The sequence below is a fragment of the Coregonus lavaretus genome (assembly GCF_964263955.1).
Source record: "Coregonus lavaretus genome assembly, chromosome: 23".
NCBI lineage: Eukaryota > Metazoa > Chordata > Actinopteri > Salmoniformes > Salmonidae > Coregonus > Coregonus lavaretus.
The window spans coordinates 41,050,963-41,077,681 of record NC_140010.1 but is presented as its reverse complement, the minus strand read 5'-3'; the positions used below and the strand labels follow the sequence as shown (position 1 = coordinate 41,077,681).

The 26,719-nt window shown below is 40.1% G+C and overlaps 1 protein-coding gene across 1 annotated transcript; it reads right to left on the bottom strand.

The window, feature by feature from the left end:
• Positions 1-2,273: 2,273 nt before the first annotated feature.
• LOC311150555 (C-C chemokine receptor type 9-like) lies at positions 2,274-5,370 on the bottom strand. The gene is made up of 3 exons (XM_084188033.1): positions 5,270-5,370; positions 4,660-4,704; positions 2,274-4,396 (listed from the first exon to the last, which is right to left on the bottom strand). Exons 1-3 carry the CDS (start codon positions 5,273-5,275, stop codon positions 3,335-3,337), a joined length of 1,113 nt encoding a protein of 370 aa, XP_084044159.1. The 5' UTR covers positions 5,276-5,370; the 3' UTR covers positions 2,274-3,334.
• Between the last annotated feature and the right edge of the window lie 21,349 nt (positions 5,371-26,719).

Sequence of the window (26,719 nt, the reverse complement as noted above, 5' to 3'; positions counted from 1 at the left end):
TGAAGTAATTGTAAATACATGCCAATACTTTCTAATTGGCATTTAGAAATAGATTCAAATAGAGCCCCACAGTGGAGGTGTCATAATACCCATAAAACCTAGTGTTCAAAGAGGGAAATGGTTCCAATCGTTTTTCCTCCATTTATTTTTACCATAGGGAATTTTAGAAACAATTAAAATAAGGGCTGTGTTTCGTGTAGGCTTACCCTGGCTTGACGTTTTGATAACCATGTAAATCTCTCTCGGACAAGGTGACTTTTATCAATATATTCAGCTCCATTTACTTTCAGATTCGAAAATGCTGATTAGCATCAAAGTAGACGTCACGCAGGACAACAAATCCCTCCTTGTTTGACCGCTAGGTTTTATAGGTATTATGACTCATACTGTGGTACTCTATATTCATCTACTTACTTTTTTCAAATAAAGGTTATCTTAATACTTGTTTTAAAATATATTGAAAAGTAATTGAAATACATGAACCCAGATCTGCTATGCTGAGGCACTTTATGAATATGGGCCCTGGTTCACACAAGCTTGTGATAGATGTGGTGAAGATTGTACACCTGAAGTAAATGTATCATAGCCAAAAAAGGAGTTGCTATAAGAATATTTGTATTTGTTTTTATTCTGTTTTTATTTGGGAAAAGCAAGGTTCAGACACACATTACATTTTTACAGTATCATTGAGACTCACACCTATCCATAGTTCGGCAATAGTTCAGAAGCAAGTCTAGTCATGCAACGCAGCCCTCAAGGTCACGACCCACTAGCAAGTCCATTCACACAATGTACATAGTTGCCACCATAATTAAAAGTGAGAATATGCAAGATGTCGACAATGAAAAGTATAAAGTTAAAGAGCACACTAAAAGTTGAAACAATCAGTGAGTCAAAAATATCAAAGGAATTAATCATTCTGTATATCCCGATTTTTTAAAATGTCCCCCTTTTATAGTAACTATTAACAGTTGAACAGGAGGATGTTATTACAAAGTATGTGGTTAATGTTGCTCCAACACTCCGTTCTATTACCCTGATGTATTTTCTGCAGAGGAGTGATAAAGAACCAAAGTCAATGAGCTTGTTGATTTCCATAAGGTTTCCCACTCCACAGAAATGGCCTCCCTTTCCCATTTCTCCTTTATGTATAGTGTATTTTTAGATTTGGACTTTAAGAAGCCATTGTATAGTCTGGAGAGTTTTGCTGCATGTTTCTGTAGCTCAGTTGGTATGGGTTTGTTTCCCACGGGGGGCCAGTATGAAAAATGTATGCACTCACTAACTGTAAGTCGCTCTGGATAAGAGCGTCTGCTAAATGACTAAAATGTAAAAACTTTATAAGCAGATATTAATATTGTTCTATAGTCTCCGAATCCTCCTCCTTTATGATTTCATTAAAGCGGTGACATAGGAATATTTGGAGATACTGTATCTATAGAAATCTTGACCTTCTAATCTTTGGCTGTCTTAGTACTTGGAAGCTTTGGAGTGCCCCCTTGTGTACAAAAGTACAGCAGGCTGAGATAATGTTTTTTTTGTTTTTAAGGTATTGATTGTAGCTAGGTCAACCTCATTTAGATGGAAAACCAAGCACAGTTTTGGGTATTAAATAATTTTGATCGTTTTACCAATTAGCCTAAATACATTTTGCTCAAACAAGCTATGACTTATTGACTCATTTTGAGCAACTTGTATTTTTCTTCATCTGGTAGGAAATAAATCGTGCTGCTTCCCTATTTGGCCACTAGATGGAGTCAATGAGCTACCACATATGAGTAGGCCTCCAGCACCAGCCCCTTCTGCGATATAGCCCTGTATGTGCCATTACGCTTTGCAAACGGATAAGAGTTACAGATATAGAGTGATATACTATATGTGCAGGTTTGGTTCTTGTAAACTGACTGATGATGACAGAAATTATCAACAATCATGAAGATAACGTCAAGTAAAGAGCACGAATGGTAAACCATAGAAGGCCTATAGCCCCACAATACGTAGTCACAGCTGTGCACAACTTCCTTCTGACCACGATGCGTTCTGTATTGTACTGTATTGTACTGTATTGTACTGTGACTTCTGAATTTGCCACAAGACAGCTATGAAATGACAACATAAAAAATAACATTCAATGTTATGTAATATTTTTCGACAGCAACAAAACAATCTGTTGGTGGGAAGTGTGTCTGTGCATGTGTCCGTGTATTTGTGCATTTGTGAGTGACTATATATATGTTTATTTCTTAATGCACATTTATGAGACACTTGTAACTGAAAATATTTATTCAAATTCAACAACAGTGACCTACATTTTTGATGATAATTGTCATTGTGAACAGGGCAATACAACTTTTTTGTTTATGACACTTTTTCACTCTCACTGTGAAAGCTAAACATACTCATCACAAATAAGGGCTTTCCTACTTAGAAAGTATTTCAAAGAATTGATCAGTTCATTGATATGCTCCTAACAAAGAAATTGATACAAAAAATAATATGCATAGTAGATCGTAATGACTGGCTAATATAGAAAACAAACCTTATAACATAGAGATGGATAGAGGGTACACTTGCCACAAAGCTGTCTAAGTATGGGCAGCACTTTACACCTTTTCAGACTATACACAATCCAGTGATGGTATGCACCTTTTCAGTTTGTTTACAAACTGTCAATAAACCCAGAAGTAGAAGAAGAAAAATTGACTACTTTAAAATGGAGATAGACCACAATGGTGCTGCCCATGCTGTCACAGAATCCATCATTGCAAAGAAAAGAGGGGTCTTCTTCTCTTTCCCATCTCTCTGCTTTCTAAACAAATGCAAAAAAAGACACAAAAACAACATGGCTGAATTGGCTGAACATTAAAGACCAATGCAAATGCATTAGACCAGTACAGGACCAATGCTGTCATGGTTAGCTCTTTTCCCATCCCTGGCATCGTCAAACACAAATCCCCAACCACACCAGACTGTGATTGTCCATCCTTTGTGGACACCAGCAAAAATGAAAAGGTGTTTGGACCAGCCAATTTAAGAGTCTTATCATGACCAACACTTATAGCAATGCCCCCAAAGAGCCAAGAGGTCTTCCTCGACATTCCCCCAGCTCTCAGAAAGGGACCTCTTCCTTCCCCATGTCACTGCCTCAGCCTCAGCCATGGTCCGATAACCAAAGAAGTCAAAGTCTGATTCAAGAGTGGGCAACCGGGGGAAAAAAACACTACAACTTCTGCATCATGGAATAGAGCGTATGTCCGCAAACAAGTTTGCACAGACCCCAATTGTTATGAGGGACTTCTGGTCGCAAGTGAAAGGTTGTACTATGACCGCGCCTTCAAAGCGAGAGCGCCTGTGTGGTGTCCGTGTCCGACATGACTGATGAGCGCCCGGGGCCTCCCTGGATCTTGCTGAGTTTCCCCTTGGCCGGCCAACAGTGGTAGATGCGGAGAAGCTTGAGGACGTCTCTGCGGAAGCGTACGCCCACAAACACATACAGGAAGGGGTTGAGGCAGGCGTGCGTGTAGGCCAGACTCTTCAGCACCTGGCCGACCACGTCGAAACGCTTTGCCGCGTCGCAGTCCGTCTCGGTGCTGTTGGCTGCCTGGGTGGCCTCCATCACCAGCACGCTGTTGTACGGCAACTGGGAGAGGACAAACACAGCCACCACCACCAGGATCACGCGCAACGCCTTGTGCTTCTGGAAGCTGCGGGTTTTGAGAAGGGTGCGGATGATGCCGGCATAGCAGAACACAATGACCAGCAGGGGCAGGCAGAAGCCCATGCAGATCTGAAGCGCCAGGACCAGGATCTTAGTACGGTTGTTCTCGTTGCTCCAGTAGACCATGGTGCAGTAGCTCTGGCCCTCCAGCTCCTTGACGTTGGCGAACGTGAACTCGGGCAGGGCCAACACCACGGCCAGTAGCCAGACGCAGGCACACACCAACTTGCTGCAGCTCAGCCGCTGTTTCTTGGAGTTCTGGGCCATGGTGGGCTGGACGATGACCACGTAGCGATCGACGCTGATGCAGGTGAGCAGTAGCATGCTGCTGAAGAAGTTGATCTTGTAAAGGGCCGAGGTGACCTTGCAGAGGCCCAGGCCGAAGCTCCATCCCTGGGTGGCCTCCACGGCCCAGAAGGGCAGAGTGCCCAGGAAGAAGAGGTCGGCCACAGCTAGGTTCAACAGGTAGACATCGGTCATGGTCTTGAGACGCTGGCGGAAGTGGAGGTAGATCCAAACTACGGTCAGGTTGCCCAGGCCGCCCAGGATGATGATGGTCCAGTAGAGAGGCGGTTCGTACTGGCCTCGGAATTCCCTGACGGCATATTTGTCGCACATAAAGCCGTCCAGATTGTCCTCACCAGCCGTGGGGGTGAAGCTGGAGTCATAGTCATACACCTGTGTGTGAGACAGGACAGCATACTGTAGCTTGTTGGACATGTGGACCAATTGTGCGAGTAAATGATATGAGCAGAATACACAGTATGTAGACCATGGCTCTCTAATATTTTCTTTCATAAGAGCGACAAAAAATACAATATATGTATGTAATTGAACACTTGAAACGGTTATTAATTAAAATAATACAAATAGCTATTTCACACAAATATAACACACACAATCTTTTATACAAATTGTAAAGAAATGTATAAGTTGTTTACCTCTGAATCCATTAGTGAAGTCACCATGCCACCTATAACTGGCATCTGAAAAGAGAAGGAAGAGGAAAACAACATGAAAATAATACACAGCTATACAGTATATGTCATTGTGTAATATTGGCAGGACTATTTAGTAATGTAATGCTTATTTTCTCTCAGTCTCCTGCTTGTAGATAGTCAATGTTTCACAAATTCCATATTATGTCTAGACTTGCATATCATTGCACATAGTTAGGCAAGAACACGACCTCCTTGTTTTACCATGCCTCATCACTTGCAGTCAAGTGATGGAACTACCACAAAACAATCTGATGGAACTACCACAAAACAATGTGTCAAGACATTTAGAAATGTCCTCACTTAGCATTTTGATCATTTTGATTGCACATCATTCAGAAATAATTGTCCAATCGGACGACAATGAAGTATCTAAATATCAAGGAAACAAACATCCTGTCGTGGCTAATCTATTTCTGAGCATAATGTAAAGAGACAAAGTCAGACAGAAATATTACAACACCATAAAGTGCATACTTTATAGTAATACATGGCGTTATTGATACACTTGAGAACACTGCATGAGACCAGCTTTTCAGACAATTCGACTTACTGTCATTCTCTGCTATTGTGAGTGAGATGTCAATCAGGCGCCTGAATTCAAAATGCTTGTTGGTCGCTTCCTTCTCACTAAGTTGCTTTAGGGAACTGTCTGGCAACGGTCTGCTCTGCAGAGGCTTTTGAAGAATTCAGTTAAACCACAAGTGACGTGCATGAAATCAGTTTGCAAAGCAGGGTGATGCTCTATAGTATTCATTTGGGTGTTTTACCCCCTCTTGCCAGTGCAAACCTGCAGAATGCATAAAGACTGATTAAACTTCAGGGATTTTAGTCATTTATGAAATTGTGAATGTACCTGTCCAGTATACAATGAATGAGTCATAGGAAATTACTTTTTCTATTGTCAGCAGAATTTTCTTCTGCCGTATGTATTCACCCCACATATGCAAGAAGAAAGCTTTCTCAAGACACCTTTGTTCATATACTGATTTACAGTAAATTGCTCAGTGGTGTACTTATATTTTGATTTTGGTTCAGAGATTTTGCTTTGAAATCTCCAATGTGACAATCAAAAATCCTATTACAATGTGTTTTAGACTTATTGACTGTAGAATAAGCATATGCATTATGATGTTTGCTGATGGCGCACACTCACCACACACAACCTCTTCCCTCCTCTTAGGAGTGGAGGCCTATACTGCACACAATGACTTAGGTTTGTTACTTCAGGCACCATGGCACAATGTTGTGGTTACCGTTTCATAATATTGCTGTAATTGATTGAGGAGATGGTCCACTCACCTTGGCCAGCGGGTACACTAACCTGGTGTCGCAGGCTGAATCAGGCCCTGATTAGGGGGGAAGGATGAAAACCAACACTGTAACACGAGGCTGCAACATGGGTGGGGGTAGAAACCTATTGTGCTATCGCTTAAATCCTTATTATATACAGTATGTTATTATATAATATTTACATGCAGATTTTAGTCTGTCTCTATTTGTCAAACGTTGGCTTGCTAAGTAGAGGCGCCGGGTTGACACTGGAGCAGATTAGTAAGGTGATACACTCAAACCAAATGCCGCCAAGTTAAAAATTGCTCAAGGTGTTACCGTACCTTTGTTTTTCACTCTGCATAACTGTTCAAGAGTGACACAGTGTCAGGCATGCTATCATGTGAAGATCGAGTCATAAACAATCAGATGAATTGAAGACATGACAACGCATTGAGGATATTTGACTTGTATGCATGGTCCAAAACCATTATGATATGTGTTGGCATTACATTTTGAAAACGTTTTGAATTTTGTAATGTACATACGGCCTACACTCTTAGAAAAAAGGGTTCTTCAGCTGTCCCCATAGGATAACCCTTTTTGGTTCCAGGTAGAACTCTTTTGGGTTCCATGTAGAACCCTCTGTAGAAAGGGTTCTACATGGAACCCAAAATGGTTTTTCAAAGGGTTCTCCTATGGGAACAGCCAAATAACCCATTTAGGTTCTAGATAGAGGAGGTTCTAAGAGTTATAAGAGTTTAGGTTCTTTTAGGTTCTAAAAGTGTATGAACAGTAATTTCAAAATGTCTAGTCTAGTAACAGCATGCCATCTCGGGTCACCTCTCTAATCGGCTCTGACTGAATAACCCCTGGATGCTACCAGCAGAATATGGAGATTCGACACTGTCATGCTTGCCTTGACTTGCCATTTAGGCCTCTGTGTTGTGTTAACAACTAGTGATATTTCACCTGTCTATCATATCAAGTGAATTTGCACATCATTTGAGCGAAGACATATTGAGAAACACAGACGTGGGCAGGAAAAGCAGTATAACTTAATGGAAATTACACAGAAGTAAGTGTGTGTGTCTCTCTCAGTGTGTGTGTGTGTGTGTGTGTGTGTGTGTGTGCCCTACACTGTAATAAGATATTTTTAAACTTTGCTTGAACTCTTCATCATAAGGGACTGCTTATGATGATAATAAAGCCTATAACCACTGTAATGGCACAAAGCAGCAAACTGGCTAGGCATATTGCTAACCAATAGCTTACCTAGATAACAGCTTTTGCCCTGACAGTGTAAAGCTAGTTGCTATAAGCTGACACCAACATGACTGTTTATAACATCTGGTATGCCATTATTTTAGTGTTATGTAGAACTTATGGTGAAGGGTGAAGATAAAGTGATATTAAACAGATCAATAGGGGGAAAGATTAATTCAAAACATGTTTGTTTATGCCATTTGATTTCCGACCTAGCCTTACATCACTATGTTTGGTACACTTGATTTGGAAATACTGAGATAGAAAGATTATATTAGATTCGTGATGAGAAAAGTGTTGCAATCAATCTTATGCAATGAAGCCGGTAAAACAACACAACAACTCGTGTTTTTGCGAGCCAGAACTCGTGTTTGGATGTAAAATGTTAATAATATCATACCAATTTAACGTTAAGATACCAGTGTTCTCAAGACCAATTCACCATTAAAATGGATGTGTCATACTAATAGGAGAGGTAAATGAGAGTGCAGAGAGAATAACACATTGAAGCTCACCTCCAACATTGTAGCGCTAAACAGGGAAAGACAAACAACAAAGAATACTGTAATAATAAACGGATCATTGACCATGTGCAGCCAAAGTTAACTAAACAGAATCTTTGTCTCTGTGGTAGACTAGTGTCATTTAAAATGCTATATCTTTCTAACAGGAGGGTCTGTGTGTATCAAATCAAATCAAATCAAATTTTATTTGACACATGTGCCGAATACAACAGGTGTAGACCTTACAGTGAAATGCTTATTTACAAGCCCTTAACCAACAATGCAGTTTTAAGAAAAAAATAGTGTAAAATATAGATAAGTAAAAAATATAAATAACTAATAATTAAAGAGCAGCAGTAAAATAAAATAACAGTAGGGAGACTATATAACGGGGGGTACCGGTACAGAGTCAATGTGCGGGGGCACCGGTTAGTCCCCGTGACTGGCCCTCTCCACATATCTTGGCCAGATGTTATCCTACATTAAACAGGAAGACGGATAATAATTTCACTGCTCGTTATCTGCTCTACATGATAATAGTCATCTAGCCAGCTAACGTTAACCCAAAGTCATCATTTATATATGACTCTGGTTAACCTAGCAGCTGTGCACATAACTAGATTCTGTAGATAGCATTTGCTACTTCCTTTGTCCCCACAATGCTGAAGCTTCCATACTTCAACTATTCGGTTTCACCAAAATAATGTTTTCCGTCTACAGAGGCATATCCAATATACTGTGTGTGTGTGTGTGTTTATGTGTGTGTGTGCGCACGCTCTGTGTGTAAGGACCGCGGAGGTGCAGCAGGTTGTGTTCAAGATGAATGTGGAGAGGGCCAGTCACGGGGAGCAGCCCTGCCCACTGCTGCATGCACAGCCATGGAGCTATCGATATAGTCATTGTAAATAAGAATTTGTTCTTAACTGACTTGCCTAGTTAAAGGCCTCTACTTCCAGCCCATACATACTATATACATTTTATGGACACAGTCAAATTCTACAATAATTATATTTTGTTTGTTTTTACTCCTGAACTTCCTCCGATCATTTTCATGCTGTCCATCTGGTTTGCTTCTATATGCCATATTTTTCTAACTGTGCTCTTTCACAAAAGCTCTCAACCTATAACCTATATACTTATTATGGACACAGTATGCTTTACATTAGTTATCTTGTTGTTATTAGTTGTTGTTAGTTGGTATTAGTCCCATCCTTCAGCTCCATTCAACACCTCCCATCTACCTCAACACCATCCATATTGGATTTATATTTGCCATATATTTTTCAACTCTACTGTGATGTTTTACAAAAGTTCTGAACCTTTCTATTCTCATTGTTTCTACAGATTGTACATTGAAAATAAACATTTTTGCTAAAAGTATTATTATATTATTGATCGATTGACTATGACTTTTCAGATCACTCAGTAGTGCTATCTGCAGGGTTAGCTCCAGGTAAATATTGCAATCCTTTAGCCATTCCTGGACCTGTGTCCAAAAACAAGCTACAAATGGACAATACCAAAACAAATGATCTAATGATTCTGTCTCTTCGCAGCAAAATCTGCAGAGCTGGGAAGATTGTATCCCCCATATAAATAACATTCTATTGGTAGCAAGAATTGTATATAATAATTTAAATAGAAACATTCTACGTTTTGAATCCGGCATCGTTTTGCGTATCAATTCATAAACACTATGCCATGGAATCGGTACGTCAAAAATCTCTTCCCAACTATTTTGCAATCTATATGGGACGGCTGTCAATCCTTTGGTCCTTAAATGAAACTGGTATACTTTTTTATTTATCACAATTTTCTTTAACCAATTATATTATTTAATGCAAGGCCGACAGACAAGTTCCTTACTTTTTCCCCATTCCACTTTCCTTTTCCATTTTTGCGGTAATGCTGCAATTATTTGGTTGTAACTTTGGGTAGAGCAGACATTTCCATATGTTTTTGTTAGCTGCATGTGCAACATAACTCCACCAGTCCTACCGATAATATCATTTACGAAGATTATACCTTTTTTTTTTTCAAATAACTTAAAGTGAGAGGTTGTAATCTGAATAAAGGAAAAAAGGCCATTTCTGAACATTGTCTCACCCAATCTTACTAATTTGCTAGAGAACCAGTTCGGATTTCAGTATAACTGTTGCATGACTGAAGCTTTTAGTGATAGGTCTAATGCTTTAATATCTAATAATTTCTGTCCTCCGAATTCATATTCATTAAATAAATAGGCCCGTTCAATTTTGTCTGACTTGCCGTTCCAAATAAAATGGAATATTTTTTTCTCATATAACTTAAAAAACTGTTCGCTAGGCGTAGGCAAGACCATGAGCAAATAGGTAAACTGGGATAATACTAAAGAGTTAATCAGGGTGATTTTTCCACAAATTCACAGGTATTTACCTTTCCATGGTAGCAAGATCTTATCTATTTTTGCTAACTTTCTATTAAAATGTATTGGTGTGAGATAATTTATTTCATTTGGGATATGTATTCCGAGTATATCCACATCACCATCAGACCATTTTATTGGTAAACTACATGGTAATGTAAAATGTTTATTTTTTAGTGATCCAATACGTAATATAGTACATTTATCATAATTTGGTTGTAATCCAGAGAGGTTAGAAAATGTAACTAGATCCTCTATGAGGCTGTGGAGGGATTCAAGTTGTGGAAAAGAAAACATGAATCATCAGCGTACAATGACACCTTTGTTTTTAAGCCCTGGATATCTAATCCCTTGATATTATTGTTGAATCTGATTTTAATAGCTAACATCTCGATGGTAATAATAAATAGATATGCCGATAGTGGACAACCTTGTTTCACTCCTCTTGACAGTTTAAAACTTTCTGAGAAATAGCCATTATTTACTATTTTTCACCTAGGGTTACTATAGATGATTTTAACCCAATTTATAAGAGATTGTCCAAAATTGAAATCCTCCAGGCATTTATATATAAACCCCAGTCGTACTTTATCAAATGCCTTTTCGAAATCTGCTATGAATAGTAGGCCTGGTTTCCCAGATTTTTCATAGTGTTCTATTGTTTCCAGTACTTGCCTTATATTATCTCCAATGTATCGCCCATGTAAAAAACCTGTCTGATTAGAATGAATAATGTCCAACAATACCTTTTTAATTCTATGAGCTATACATTTTGCTAGAATTTTTGCATCACAACACTGAAATGTAAGGGGCCTCCAATGTTTTAAATGGACTGGATCTTTATATTTTCTACTTGTATCCTGTTTCAGTAATAATGAAATCAGACCTTCTTCTTGAGTGTCTGATAATCTACCATTTACATAGGAGTGGTTAAAACATGCTAATAACGATCCTCTGAGTATATCAAGAAAGGTTTGTTATACCTCGACTGGTATGCCATTCAATCCTGGAGTTTTCCCGGACTTAAAGTCTTTAATTGCATCCAGAAGTTCCTCCTCTGTAATTTCACCTTGACATGAGTCTTTCTGTATGGCTGTTAATTTTACATTATCAATAGAAAAAAAATCTCTACAATTTGCTTCAGTTAGAGGAGATGGAGGCGACAGAAACGAAAACATATGCTTAAAGTACTTTGTTTCCTCCTTCAAAATATCATTTGGTGAATCATGGGTGACTCCGTCATTTGTAACCAGTTTCAATAAATTATTTTTGGTAGCATTCCTATGTTGAAGATTTAAAAATAATTTGGCGCATTTTTCCCCATATTCCATCCAGTTTGCTTTATTTTGATAATATATTACACTTGATCTTTCTTGAATAAGTTTCTCCATTTCTTTTTGTTTTTCCTCTAATTTATTCTGACCCTCTATGTAACAGTTTTTATTGCTATCTATCTGTTCTGTTAGACCTTCTATTTCCTTTCGAGATGAGTACTGAATTGCATTGCCTCTAAAGGCACATTTAAAGGTGTCCCATACAATAAGGGGATTTGCTGTACCTATGTTATGTCGGAAAAAAACAGTTTTTAAATTCCTCTGTCCTAGTTAAAAACAAGTTATCATCCAATAGGCTTTGATTACATTTCCAATATCCTCGCACACGTGGAAATTCAGTAAGAGTAATGTATACAGTGGGGAAAAAAAGTATTTAGTCAGCCACCAATTGTGCAAGTTCTCCCACTTAAAAAGATGAGAGAGGCCTGTAATTTTCATCATAGGTACACGTCAACTATGACAGACAAACTGAGCATTTTTTTTCCAGAAAATCACATTGTAGGATTTTTAATGAATTTATTTGCAAATTATGGTGGAAAATAAGTATTTGGTCAATAACAAAAGTTTCTCAATACTTTGTTATATACCCTTTGTTGGCAATGACACAGGTCAAACGTTTTCTGTAAGTCTTCACAAGGTTTTCACACACTGTTGCTGGTATTTTGGCCCATTCCTCCATGCAGATCTCCTCTAGAGCAGTGATGTTTTGGGGCTGTCGCTGGGCAACACGGACTTTCAACTCCCTCCAAAGATTTTCTATGGGGTTGAGATCTGGAGACTGGCTAGGCCACTCCAGGACCTTGAAATGCTTCTTACGAAGCCACTCCTTCGTTGCCCGGGCGGTGTGTTTGGGATCATTGTCATGCTGAAAGACCCAGCCACGTTTCATCTTCAATGCCCTTGCTGATGGAAGGAGGTTTTCACTCAAAATCTCACGATACATGGCCCCATTCATTCTTTCTTTTACACGGATCAGTCGTCCTGGTCCCTTTGCAGAAAAACAGCCCCAAAGCATGATGTTTCCACCCCCATGCTTCACAGTAGGTATGGTGTTCTTTGGATGCAACTCAGCATTCTTTGTCCTCCAAACACGACCAGTTGAGTTTTTACCAAAAAGTTCTATTTTGGTTTCATCTGACCATATGACATTCTCCCAATCCTCTTCTGGATCATCCAAATGCACTCTAGCAAACTTCAGACGGGCCTGGACATGTACTGGCTTAAGCAGGGGGACACGTCTGGCACTGCAGGATTTGAGTCCCTGGCGGCGTAGTGTGTTACTGATGGTAGGCTTTGTTACTTTGGTCCCAGCTCTCTGCAGGTCATTCACTAGGTCCCCCCGTGTGGTTCTGGGATTTTTGCTCACCGTTCTTGTGATCATTTTGACCCCACGGTGTGAGATCTTGCGTGGAGCCCCAGATCGAGGGAGATTATTAGTGGTCTTGTATGTCTTCCATTTCCTAATAATTGCTCCCACAGTTGATTTCTTCAAACCAAGCTGCTTACCTATTGCAGATTCAGTCTTCCCAGCCTGGTGCAGGTCTACAATATTGTTTCTGGTGTCCTTTGACAGCTCTTTGGTCTTGGCCATAGTGGAGTTTGGAGTGTGACTGTTTGAGGTTGTGGACAGGTGTCTTTTATACTGATAACAAGTTCAAACAGGTGCCATTAATACAGGTAACGAGTGGAGGACAGAGGAGCCTCTTAAAGAAGAAGTTACAGGTCTGTGAGAGCCAGAAATCTTGCTTGTTTGTAGGTGACCAAATACTTATTTTCCACCATAATTTGCAAATAAATTCATTAAAAATCCTACAATGTGATTTTCTCGATTATTTTTTTCTCAATTTGTCTGTCATAGTTGACGTGTACCTATGATGAAAATTACAGGCCTCTCTCATCTTTTTAAGTGGGAGAACTTGCAAAATTGGTGGCTGACTAAATACTTTTTTTCACCACTGTATGCCAATTATATGATGGTCCGACCGCATTCTGTCCCCTATCAACACTTTTTAAACTTTTGGTGAAACGAGAATGACATAAAAAATAAGTCAAGACGACTAGCTTGATTGAGTCTCCGCCATGTATATCTCACTAGATCAGGATATTTAAGCCTCCATATATCTACTAGTTCTAATGTATACATGACATTCACGATTTCCGTAAGAGCATAAGGGTGATTGTTTGTAGTGTGATTTCCTTTACGGTCCATTGAGCTATTTAAAACGGTATTATTATCTCCCACCATATTAATAGTCTTGAATTGCTTGCAGAGTTGATAATTTATTATATATATTGTCAAAAAAGTGTGGATCATTATTTGGTCCGTAAAGGCTAATGAGCCATATCTGTTTATGGTCCAATAACATATTTAAAATAATCCATCTACCTTGCGTATCTGTTTGGACAATTTGCACATTCGGATCGAAATTACTGTTAATTAATATCATCACCCCTTTTGAGTTTCTTTGCCTATGGGAGAAGTATATTTCGCCCACCCATTCCTTTTTCCACGCAACTTCATCTAGAATTGTTGAATGAGTTTCCTGTAAACAATAGATATTATATTCCTTCTCTTGGAGCCATGTAAATATTGTTCTTATTTTGTTATTATCTGCTAAGCCATTACAATTATAACTGGCTATATTTATTTCACCACATACCATAATGGGATACAAGTTTCAAATCTATTTATCATTATATATGTTTGTAAATTTACTAATAAAAAATACCATAGCGATTGACTGTCCATATAGCTGTACCATGATATTTGCATTGTTACTAAGTAACCCTCCAATTGTTCTCCACTAATTCCCCCGCTAAAGCCCCTCCCCATCCCAAGTTGGGCCGTCATCCCAGTGATCAGCATACCACCCCCGTCCCCCCGAATCCCTAGGCCCCCGAAAGGCCAGGACCCATCCATCGAAAACAGCACACAGTGCCACCCACAAAACAGAAGCAGGTCAACCGCCAAAAGCATTTCCAATGCTCTCACCTCAATATATATATACAGTGGGGAAAAAAAGTATTTAGTCAGCCACCAATTTTGCAAGTTCTCCCACTTAAAAAGATGAGAGAGGCCTGTAATTTTCATCATAGGTACACGTCAACTATGACAGACAAATTGAGAGAAAAAAATTCCAGAAAATCACATTGTAGGATTTTTAATGAATTTATTTGCAAATTATGGTGGAAAATAAGTATTTGGTCACCTACAAACAAGCACGATTTCTGGCTCTCACAGACCTGTAACTTCTTCTTTAAGAGGCTCCTCTGTCCTCCACTCGTTACCTGTATTAATGGCACCTGTTTGAACTTGTTATCAGTATAAAAGACACCTGTCCACAACCTCAAACAGTCACACTCCAAACTCCACTATGGCCAAGACCAAAGAGCTGTCAAAGGACACCAGAAACAATATTGTAGACCTGCACCAGGCTGGGAAGACTGAATCTGCAATAGGTAAGCAGCTTGGTTTGAAGAAATCAACTGTGTGAGCAATTATTAGGAAATGGAAGACATACAAGACCACTGATAATCTCCCTCGATCTGGGGCTCCACGCAAGATCTCACCCCGTGGGGTCAAAATGATCACAAGAACGGTGAGCAAAAATCCCAGAACCACACGGGGGGACCTAGTGAATGACCTGCAGAGAGCTGGGATCAAAGTAACAAAGCCTACCATCAGTAACACACTACGCCGCCAGGGACTCAAATCCTGCAGTGCCAGACGTGTCCCCCTGCTTAAGCCAGTACATGTCCAGGCCCGTCTGAAGTTTGCTAGAGTGCATTTGGATGATCCAGAAGAGGATTGGGAGAATGTCATATGGTCAGATGAAACCAAAATAGAACTTTTTGGTAAAAACTCAACTCGTCGTGTTTGGAGGACAAAGAATGCTGAGTTGCATCCAAAGAACACCATACCTACTGTGAAGCATGGGGGTGGAAACATCATGCTTTGGGGCTGTTTTTCTGCAAAGGGACCAGGACGACTGATCCGTGTAAAGGAAAGAATGAATGGGGCCATGTAACGTGAGATTTTGAGTGAAAACCTCCTTCCATCAGCAAGGGCATTGAAGATGAAACGTGGCTGGGTCTTTCAGCATGACAATGATCCCAAACACACCGCCCGGGCAACGAAGGAGTGGCTTCGTAAGAAGCATTTCAAGGTCCTGGAGTGGCCTAGCCAGTCTCCAGATCTCAACCCCATAGAAAATCTTTGGAGGGAGTTGAAAGTCCGTGTTGCCCAGCGACAGCCCCAAAACATCACTGCTCTAGAGGAGATCTGCATGGAGGAATGGGCCAAAATACCAGCAACAGTGTGTGAAAACCTTGTGAAGACTTACAGAAAACGTTTGACCTGTGTCATTGCCAACAAAGGGTATATAACAAAGTATTGAGAAACTTTTGTTATTGACCAAATACTTATTTTTCCACCATAATTTGCAAATAAATTCATTAAAAATCCTACAATGTGATTTTCTGGATTTTTTTTCCTCATTTTGTCTGTCATAGTTGACGTGTACCTATGATGAAAATTACAGGCCTCTCTCATCTTTTTAAGTGGGAGAACATGCACAATTGGTGGCTGACTAAATACTTTTTTTCCCCACTGTATATATATATAGCCATTTAAAAATATATAAACCTACCATTAAAATTATAGACTGATCATGTCTTTGTCAGTGGGCAAACGTACAAAATCAGCAGGGGATCAATCCCCACCGGCTAGGTACAAGGTCGTCAAGGTTCTCATTAGCAGCTTTGAGAATTTCCTTGTATATTATGCTCTCCCATCAGGGGGCTCTGGCTTTGTAGGACCAACCCTGCCGGGCAGGCTCAGAATCTTGAGGGGGCGGTGCTGCTCAAGTAGGCCTCTGACCGCATTTATTTTTCTGTTTAGGCTGCATATAGACAACTCACAGCAGGTCCATAAAACAGATGGGGACTTCTCTTTGGGTATGGGTCACTCAGGTGGGTGTCTAGGATATAGGGTTGGGGATCGTTCCATCATGATAGGACAATAAAAAATAGATTAGATGTATACTATATTTTAAAATGTATATCCCTCATCTGCACAAAATTGAAAGCTCTCTCTCACAACCCCTGCTCACAGACACACGTTGATTCTGGGATATGCAACCATTTCCTTTCTCACTCACTTAACGCCACACTTATTCAAACACAAAAACGCACACCATACCTTCCATCACAATTCATCCACACATACCCACATACTGTGCCTTCTATGTCTTCTGTTCGCTATGTTTTTATCTATGTTGATTGAGTACGTGTTCTACTTAGTTGTATTTGAAGATGTATTATTTTGCTTGTTATCTTTTCTTGTAATACCATTTTATCCTTTTATAAAATACTATACATACTATAAATGTTCTTTATTATTACAATACCTACCATGGCTAGTATTGGGTGTTCCATTATTCGACTGCTCTATTAGAACTTTCAGAATAGCCATGGAGTAGTCTTTCTGTAGCGGTACATTTGGTTGTCAATATACAGTTTATCGACAATGAGAGCAACACGCTTCCCTTTTAATCTATTTTCCTTGAAGATTGGGTACAGAACTTTGCGCCGTTCTGCAATCTCCCTTGGGAACTGATCATTCATTCCTATTTTGGTGCCAGCAAGTCTTTTACCTAGGCTTTTAACCATTACTTTATCCTTAAAAAAAGCAAATTTGGCAACGATTGGATGCTCATATCTCTGTCCTCTTTGTCCGAAACGGTGTACACGTTCGACTTGGATTTTATCGACAGCCTCGAGTGGGATTTGAAGCGCTGTTAGAAAGAAGTCCTTCACAATAGTCTCGGTTAAATCTCCCTCTTTTTCCTGGATACCCGTAAGTACTAGATTTTCTCTCATCGATCTAGTTTGCATGTCTAATAAGGCTTCTCTCAGAAAGTTGTTCTCCTTTTTAAGTTCCTGAACGTCAGTTTCTATCTGTCTCTTTTAGTTTTTTTGTATCTTTCTCCATTATCGCAGCTTTTCCGTCACTCATTTCAAAGACTCGCCTTCAACTCTTTTACATCATTACTGACCAACTCTAGTATGCCCAGTTTGTCATTTATCTACTTCAACAGGTCGCTTTCCACACTTACCAGTCCCAGTGGTGAAAAGCATAAATCATCTGTATCAGTCGACGAGTCGCGTTTTCTCTTGGAGATTGATTCTCCTCATTTATCTTCCGTCATGTTTGGGTGTTGCATGTTGTTGTAATATTTGTCGATACATTTTTAGCCTTATAATTTGTTTTGTGTTATTATCCAGATTGAATGTTATTACCCTCGAATATATGAAGTGCTAATATTTAGTCTAACTTACTGATATTTAATATTATGTTGTTATCTTGAGGTGATTTTTACCGCTGTGTATTCAATACGCCATCTTGTCTACCGGACGCCTGCCCACCTATTAGTCCCAACCAATAGGTAACATCTTACTGTCATCTCAGAACCTGGCCAACTCTCCTAGTGGGGCTGTATTATACCCATGGTGCTAGTGCTGCTAAACTAAACTAAGCTCCACCAGACCACACACAGCCAGACAGTCAGGATGACCTAGCCACACCTCTTCACTCTTTCTCACACCTTCATCGTCATCATCAACAACACCACCAGCGCTCTCTTTTTGTTCTGTTCATCTTTAGATAGGAAGATATATAGCTAGGTAGATGTAGAGGCCCACAGTCTGAAAAAGGGTGTAAAGCAGGGGTGTCAAACGTACGGCCCGCGGGCCGGATCAGGCCCGCAAACGGGTTTAATCCGGCCCGCGAGATGATTTAAAAAAAAAAAAAAAAAAAAAAAAAATTTTTTGTATTTTTTTTTTAAGTATAAAAATGCGCTGCAATTTTTCTATAAAATAAACTGCTGTTCCAATTGCGTCCACTGGATGGCGCAATAGCAATTGTGTTAAGCAAGCAAACTGTTTATACCGGGGCAGAGCAAGTAGGTCAGCACGTGCAGCCAATGAGCTACTTTGTTTTGCCCGCGATATTTATTACGGCTTCTACTTTTAACATTATGTGCTTTGGCACCCTCATTGCCCCAATATGTCTCTGTCAAAAAAGAGAAAAGTGGACGCAGAGTGCAGAGGGTTCCAAGAAAAATGGTCATCCTATTTAATCACGGAATTGAATGGGAAAGCTGTATGTTTGGTGTGTTCAGAGCATGTTGCAGTGCTGAAAGAATATAACCTTCGTCGCCACTATGTGAGTCTTCATGCCGACAAATATGACAACTTTCAAGGACAGCGGGGATGAGAGAAGGTGAATGAACTGTTGGCGGGTCTGAAGAAACAGCAGTCTGTGTTTACTCACAGCCGAGACATCAGTGACGCTGCAGTGAAAGCTAGCTACCTCATTGCTAATGAAATCGCAGTGGCTTCAAAACCATTTAGTGAGGGTGAATTTGTAAAAACATGCATGATGAAGGCAGCGGAGATTGTGTGCCCTGAAAAGCGGCAGGCTTTTGCAAATATCAGCCTGACAAGAAACACAGTTGCAGACAGGATTTCCGATCTTTCAGTGGATTTGGACAGCCAGTTGAAGCAAAAAGTAAAGTCATTTATTGCGTTTTCGGTTGCAATTGATGAAAGCACGGACATTACAGATGTTGCACAACTGGCCATTTTTTCATCCGCTGAGTTGATGACACATTGACCGTCACCGAGGAGTTCGTGTTGGTGCTGATGACAGATACAACGACAGCAGCTGATATTTTTACCGCACTCGTCGGCGCGCTGGACAGGGTCGGAGTGGACTGGTCCCGCGCTGTCAGCCTGGCTACAGATGGTGCGCCCTCAATGATCGGGAAAAAAGCAGGCGTTGTGACAAAGTTCAGAGAGAAAGTGCAATCTGCAAATGGAGGACGTGATTTTTTGACTTTTCACTGTATTTTGCACCAGGAGGCTTTGTGTTGCAAGTCATTAAATATGGATAATGTCATGAAGGTGGTCATCCAAACTGTTAATTTCATCCGATCCAGAAGCCTGAATCACCGTCAGTTTGACAGCCTTCTCAGAGAGAAAGACCACATCTATGGCCTGCCATACCACACTGAGGTAAGATGGTTAAGCCGAGGTGCTGTGCTGAGGCGTTTCTTTGATTTACGAGAAGAAATTGAACAGTTCATGGAAGAAAAGGGCAAACCAGTGTTAGAATTTCATTACGCAGAATGGATGCCGGACCTTGCATTTATGGTGGATGTTACAGAGCACCTGAATAACTTGAACAAACAGCTGCAAGGGCGCAACAAAGTTGTCACGCAGTATTATGACAGCATACGTTCTTTCAAGTTGAAGCTGTCATTGTGGGAGACGCAACTTGCCGGTGGTGATGCAGCTCACTTCCCCTGTCTGAAAAATGTGTGCGCGACCCAACATGTGGCAGACATGAAGCGGTTCAAAGATAAAATAACTGGACTGTTACGGGAGTTTGAGCAACGCTTTCAGATTTATGTTTATATGTTTTTATGTTGATGTGCTATTGTTTTTAATTGATTTTATTTTATTTGTATATTTAACCTATTCTTGACTCTGTGGTTCTTGCACTTGTTTGGGGAACAGGATTTCATTATTTTTATCTACATTTCTGCCTGAGAAATGACACCCTGATATAGTTCTGTGATCTGTGATATACTTCTGTGAATCACTGAGGCATTGTGTGTTTGTGTGTTCTTTGTCCTCAGAACTTTCAAATAACTTGAGGTGTTTTATGATTAATAGTGATGTTGTGCTTTTGGACACTGTCCTCAGGCTCCAGCTTTATGTTTATATGTTTTTATGTTGATGTGCTATTGTTTTTAATTGATTTTATTTTATTTGTATATTTAACCTATTCTTGACTCTGTGGTTCTTGCACTTGTTTGGGGAACAGGATTTCATTATTTGTATCTACATTTCTGCCTGAGAAATGACACCCTGATATAGTTCTGTGATCTGTGAAACAGTTCTGTTAATCACTGAGGCATTGTGTGTTTGTGTGTTCTTTTTCTTTAGAATTTTCAAATAAACTTGACGTGTTTTATGATTAATAGTGATGTTGTGCTTGTACTATTTTGGACACACTGTCCTCAGGCTCCAGCTTTATGTTGTATGTTGATCGTATTAAAACAAAGAAAACAATCTGAAGTTGTTGTTTTTAAGTTATATATACCATGATTTTTCCGGTCCGGCCCACTTGGGAATAGATTTTCCTCCATGTGGCCCCTGAGCTAAAATGAGTTTGACACCCCTGGTGTAAAGGATCATGTGAAAGGTGCAGAACAGCTTGAAACCATCCAGGAGTATTTAAACTGTTGCTGTTCAGAGAGGGGAGGCTGGCTGGGCTGTATTTGGTTTGTTTACACCTCTCTTCCTCCCTCTCTCAAACCTTCTAGCCCGGTCCAAAAACAACCCCTGTAAGAGATAGAGTTTGTTTTCAGACTGGGCATGTCTGTAATAGCTTGGCCCTGTTCAGAACCAACCCCTAGCCACTACTACCCCCTATGCACTTCATGTAGATCTGAAAGACATGGATAGGTTTAATCAATATGGTAGTAGCCACATTTCTTCCACTATCTAGTCCTCTCAGATCTAGCCTAGGGGTTAGGGGCTAGGCGTTGTTTAGGACAGGTGCTATGTCTTCTAGCTAGTCTCTCATTCATGACTCTAACCCTGGTGCAGTTTGATCTCATGTTCAAAGCAAAGGGAGATAGGATGCAGTTTGCTTCCTTTAACTACAAAAAAAGCTTTTTTAAATTTAAATCAGAATATCACAGCTTCAGTATTTAGCACTGATTTTCTTTCTTGTTATAGTTGTTTTCTGTTCATTGTTAATTCATAATTATGATGGGACAAAAACAAGATGTTTGAAGACAGCCTTTGGATGCACTTGGGTTGCGGCGAGCCTGTCTGAACGCCGGATGCTGAAGAAAAAATTATTTAAAATGTTTGCAATTAATAGTTTATAGGAAGAGAATGGCTTTACAATGTTGGAGTGTTCAAGGACTCCCCTGACAAGGTTGTTAAAAATAGAATTAGAACCTTTGTATCTATTGAACGTTTATTTTAATATTGTTTCAGATAAAAAATATAATCTGTACTAGTATACACTTAGTATACAAAACATTATGAACACCTTCCTAATATTGAGTTGCAATTCATCAGGGGCATGGACTCTACTCTACAAGGTGTCAAAAGCGTTCCACAGGGATGCTGGTCCATGGCGACTCCTATGCTTCCCACAGTTGTGTCAAGTCGGCTGGATGTCCTTTGGGTTGTGGATCATTCTTGATGCACACAGGAAACTGTTGAGCAAAAAAAAAACGCAGCGATGCAGTTCTTGACACACTCAAACCTACTACCATACCCCGTTCAAAGGCACTTAAATCTTTTGTCTTCACTCTCTGAATGGCACACATACTCAATCCATGTCTCAATTGTCTCAAGGCTTAAAAATTATTATTTAACCTGTCTCCTCCCCTTCATCTACACTGATTGAAGTGGATTGAACAAGTGATATCAATAAGGGATCATCACTTTCATCTGGATTCACCTGGTCAGTCTATGTCATGGAAAGAGCAGATGTCCTTAATGTTTTGTACACTCAGTGTACGTACAGTGCATTCGGAAAGTATTCAGACACCTTCCCTTTTTCCACATTTTATTACGTTACAGCCTTATTCTAAAATGGATTAAATACGAAAATGTCCTTATCAATCTACACACAATACCCCATAATGACAAGCAAAAAACGTTTTTTTGAAAGTTTTGTTGATGTGTTAAAAATAAAATATAGAAATACCGTATTTACATAAGTATTCAGACCCTTTGCTATGGGACTTGAAATTGAGCTCAGGTGCATCCTGTTTCCATTGATCATCCTTAAGATGTTTCTACAACTTGATTGAAGTCCACCTGTGGTAAATTCAATTGATTGGAAAGGCACACACCTGTCTATAAAAGGTTCCACCGTTGACAGTGCATGTCAGAGCAAAAACCAAGCCATGAGGTCAAAGGAATTTTCCGTAGAGCTCCGAGACAGGATTGTGTCGAGGCACAGATCTGGGGAAGGAAACCAAAACATTTCTGCAGCATTGAAGGTCCCCAAGAACACAATGGCCTCCATCATTCTTAAATGGAAGAAGTTTAGAACCACCAAGACTTATCCTAGAGCTGGCCGCCAGGCCAAACTGAGAAATCAGGGGAGAAGGGCCTTAGTCAGGGAGGTGACCAAGAACCCGATGGTCACTCTGACAGAGCTCCAGAGTTCCTCTGTGGAGATGGGAGAACCTTCCAGAAGGACAACCATCTCTGCAGCACTCCGCCAATCAGGCCTTTATGGTAGAGTGGCCAGACGGAAGCCACTCCTCAGTAAAATACACATGAGAGCCCGCTTGGAGTTTGCAAAAAGGCACCTAAAGGACTCTCAGACCATGGGACACAAGATTCTCTGGTCTGATGAAATCAAGATTTAACTCTTTGGCCTGAATGCCAAGTGTCACGTCTGGAGGAAATTTGGCACCATACCTACGGTGAAGCATGGTGGTGGCAGCATCATGCTGTAGGGATGTTTTTCAGCGGCAGGGACTGGGACTTTCCCTCGATCCTGTAGTCAGGATCGAGGGAAAGATGAAGGGAGCAAAGTACAGAGAGATCCTTGATGAAAATTTGCTCCAGAGTGCTCAGGATCTGAGACTGAGATGAAGGTTCACCTTGCAACAGGACAACAACCCTAAGCACACTGCCAAGACAATGCAGGAGTGGCTTCGGGACAAGTCTCTGAATGTCCTTGAGTGGCCCAGCCAGAGCCCGGCTTGAACCCGATCTAACATCTCTGGAGAGACCTGAAAATAGCTGTGCAGTGACGCTCCCCATCCAACCTGACAGAGCTTGAGAGAATCTGCAGAGAAGAATGGGAGAAACTCCCCAAATACAGGTGTGCCAAGCTTGTAGCATCATACCCAAGACTCGAGGCTGTAATCGCTGCCAAAGGTGCTTCAACAAAGTACTTTAGTAAAGGGTCTGAATACTTATGTAAATGTTATACTTCAGTTTTTGTCTTTTTTATACATTTGCAAAAAATTCTAAAAACCTGTTTTTGCTTTGTCATTATGGGGTATTATGTGTAGATTGATGAGGGAAAAAATACAATTTAATCAATTTCAGAATAAATCTGTAATGTAACAAAATGTGGAAAATGTGAAGGGGTCTGAATACTTTCCGAATGCACTGTAAATATTGTACTTCAGTGATTTATGGGTGAAATGATCATTATTGCACTAGTTGGAAGGTCTTCATTTCAGAAAATAGCGATATCTTGAATATGCAGGTTCATGTTTTCTTTCTTCTGTTGTACATAAAGAGAATTCAGGTGTATTTTTCTTAATGAAACATTTGCTATAGGGAACCCTTTTTTATCTAATAGGTAGTGCTGAAAGCTAGCCTGCCGCTGCAGACCCCTCTATGTAGACACCATATGCACTTGCGGTGAACCAAGAGGATTAGGTAGGTATGGGCAATGTAGAAAATGCTCCACCTTTCCCTGAAAGACTTTACATAATTTTCACCACATTGCTTATACCCCCTTATAATCCTCTCAGATTACTGCACAGGGTTTAGGTACTAGGGGTTGATTTGGGACTGGGCCATAGGCTAAGGTAGGAGCAGTCTAAATTCAGCCATCACTCAGAGCTCAGGTAAACCAGGGAAGACTAATGCTGACATAGTTCTCTCACCCATTAATAGTCACCAATACAAAAAACATCTGTGTGAATTCACTTATCTACCTAGTATATACCAAATATGACTGAACCGGTGTTATGGGTGTGTGTGGACTATTGCCCGCTTCATGAGATATGACGACTGGACTGATATGGAAAATGTGTTTGAACCAACTGACACTGTGTTGATAAACGTCAATACTTGATGGTGGTATGAGCGCTGGGGCCTGTTCAGAGGGGTGTGACATCATGAAATGTTCACATAGAAATGTATTGTGTAACAGAGATATGTGTAGAACAGATATGTGAATATTTGTCAGGTAGAATAAGGAATCGTGTTGGCTCTATTCATTACATTTCTACTTGCACATTTCAGGGGCAAGTTTTCCCGAAAGCTTCATAACACTGAGTTCATTTTACAATCACAGACTCTTATCTCCCTCACTAACTTTAAGCATCAGTTGTCAGAGCAGCTTACCGATCACTGCACCTGTACACAGCCCATCTGAAATTAGCCCACCCAACTACCTCATCCCCATATTGTTATTTATTTTGCTCATTTGCACCCCAGTATCTCTATTTGCACATAATCTCTTGCACATCTATCATTCCAGTGTTAATACTAATTGTAATTATTTTGCACTATAGCCTATTTATTGCCTTACCTCCATAACTTGCTACATTTGCACACACTGTATATATATTTTCTGTTGTATTTTTGACTTTATGTTTTGTTTTACCCCATATGTAACTCTGTGTTGTTGTTTTTATTGCACTGCTTTGCTTTATCTTGGCCAGGTCGCAGTTGTAAATGAGAACTTGTTCTCAACTGGCTTACCTGGTTAAATAAAGGTTAAATAAAAAATAATAATAAAAAAAAAACAATGGACTTGCATAACGAATAGTTTAATGCTATAAATCTTCCGGGAAACTCACCCCTGAACGTTTCACCTCCCTGAACGTTTCACCTCCCTGAAAACACCCCAGGAGACGAGGGAGTGTGTGAAGCACCCAAGTAAGCAGATTAAGGTCTAACAGTGGGAGTGTTTTTTACTTCATGTGACACCTATTAAACAGCTTTGACAGACCTTTTTGTCGCTGACCTCCAGTCTTTACTAGTAGGCCTAAGGCCTGAATGGGCAGTCAGTCACCAGAGGAGTTTCTTCATATTTTTCAAACTTGAAAGAAACAAAATTACAGTGCAATTGTCATCATGAGTCTAGTGGTTTAAGCAGCATTGTATGAGCACATGAGACCTAGTAGTCTGTTTAAATGCAATCAGTCTCAAGTCACTGAACACAGTGTATTTTTTACCAACTGTTTTAATAACTTTGTTGTGGCTCTAAAAGAGCTGAAATTATGGTTTCTTGGAACATATATTAAACCACCACATTGTGTCTCCACCACCCTCACCCAAAGCATTATGGGCCTGGGAGTAGTGAGTCTGTCAGTATTTTGGGTCTCCTGCCCAGGGGGGGGTTGGTACAGCTGTCGAAGGCCTGGCAATGGGACTCATCTCTGGGCTGAGGGACAAGAAGACTTTGTTGTCCATACAGAGATGGAAATAGTATTTAGACCCCTTGGATTTCTTCAAATTGTATTGTGTTACAAAGTGGGATTAAAATTGATAAATAAAAAATTCATAACTAAAATATAGTCGTTGCATAAGTATTTAGCCAGTTTGTTTAGGCAAGCCTAAATTAGTTCAGGAGTCAAATGTGGCTTAACAAATCACATAATAAGTTACATGGACCCTGTCCCCCATACATACAACATCTGTAAGGTCCCTCAGTCAAGTACTGAATTTCAAGCACAGATTCAACTACAAAGACCAGGGAGCTTTTCAAAAGAAGGGCAGTGATTGGTAGATGGGTAACTATAACAAATCAGACAGTGAATATCTCTTTAAGCATGGTGTAGTTAATAATTGTGCTGTGGATTATACATTACACCACCCAGACACATTAAAGATATAGTCGTCCTTCTGAACTGAGCTGCAGGACATGAATGCAACTGCTCAGGGATGTTACCATGAGGTCATTGGTGATTCTAAAACAGCTACAGAGTTCAATGTCTGTGATTGTAGAAAACTGAGGACGGATCAAGAACATTGTAGTGACTCCACAATACTGACCTAAATGACAGAGTGAAAAGAAGAATACACATATCCATATATTGTATTCAACAAGGCACTAAAGTAATACTGCAAAAAACCACAGCAAAGGAATACACTTCTTGGCCTAAATGCAAAGTGTTATGTTTGGGGCAAATCCAACACAACACATCACTGAGAAACTGCCTCCTTATTTTCAAGCATGGTGGTGGCTGCATCATGGTATGGGTATGCTTGACATCGGCAAGTACTGGGGAGTTTTTCAGGATAAAAATAAATGGGATGGTGCTAAGCACAGGCAAAATCCTAGAGGAAAACCTGCTTCAGTCTGCTTTACACCAGAGGCTGGGAGAGGAATTTCACCTTTCAGCAGGACAATAACCTACAACACAAGG

Excerpts from the sequence above, each read along its gene's own strand:
- LOC311150555 (XM_084188033.1), bottom strand. Across the intron at positions 4,397-4,659 it reads CTTCACTAATGGATTCAGAG|GTGTATGACTATGACTCCAG; the intron begins GTAAACAACTTA and ends TCTCACACACAG.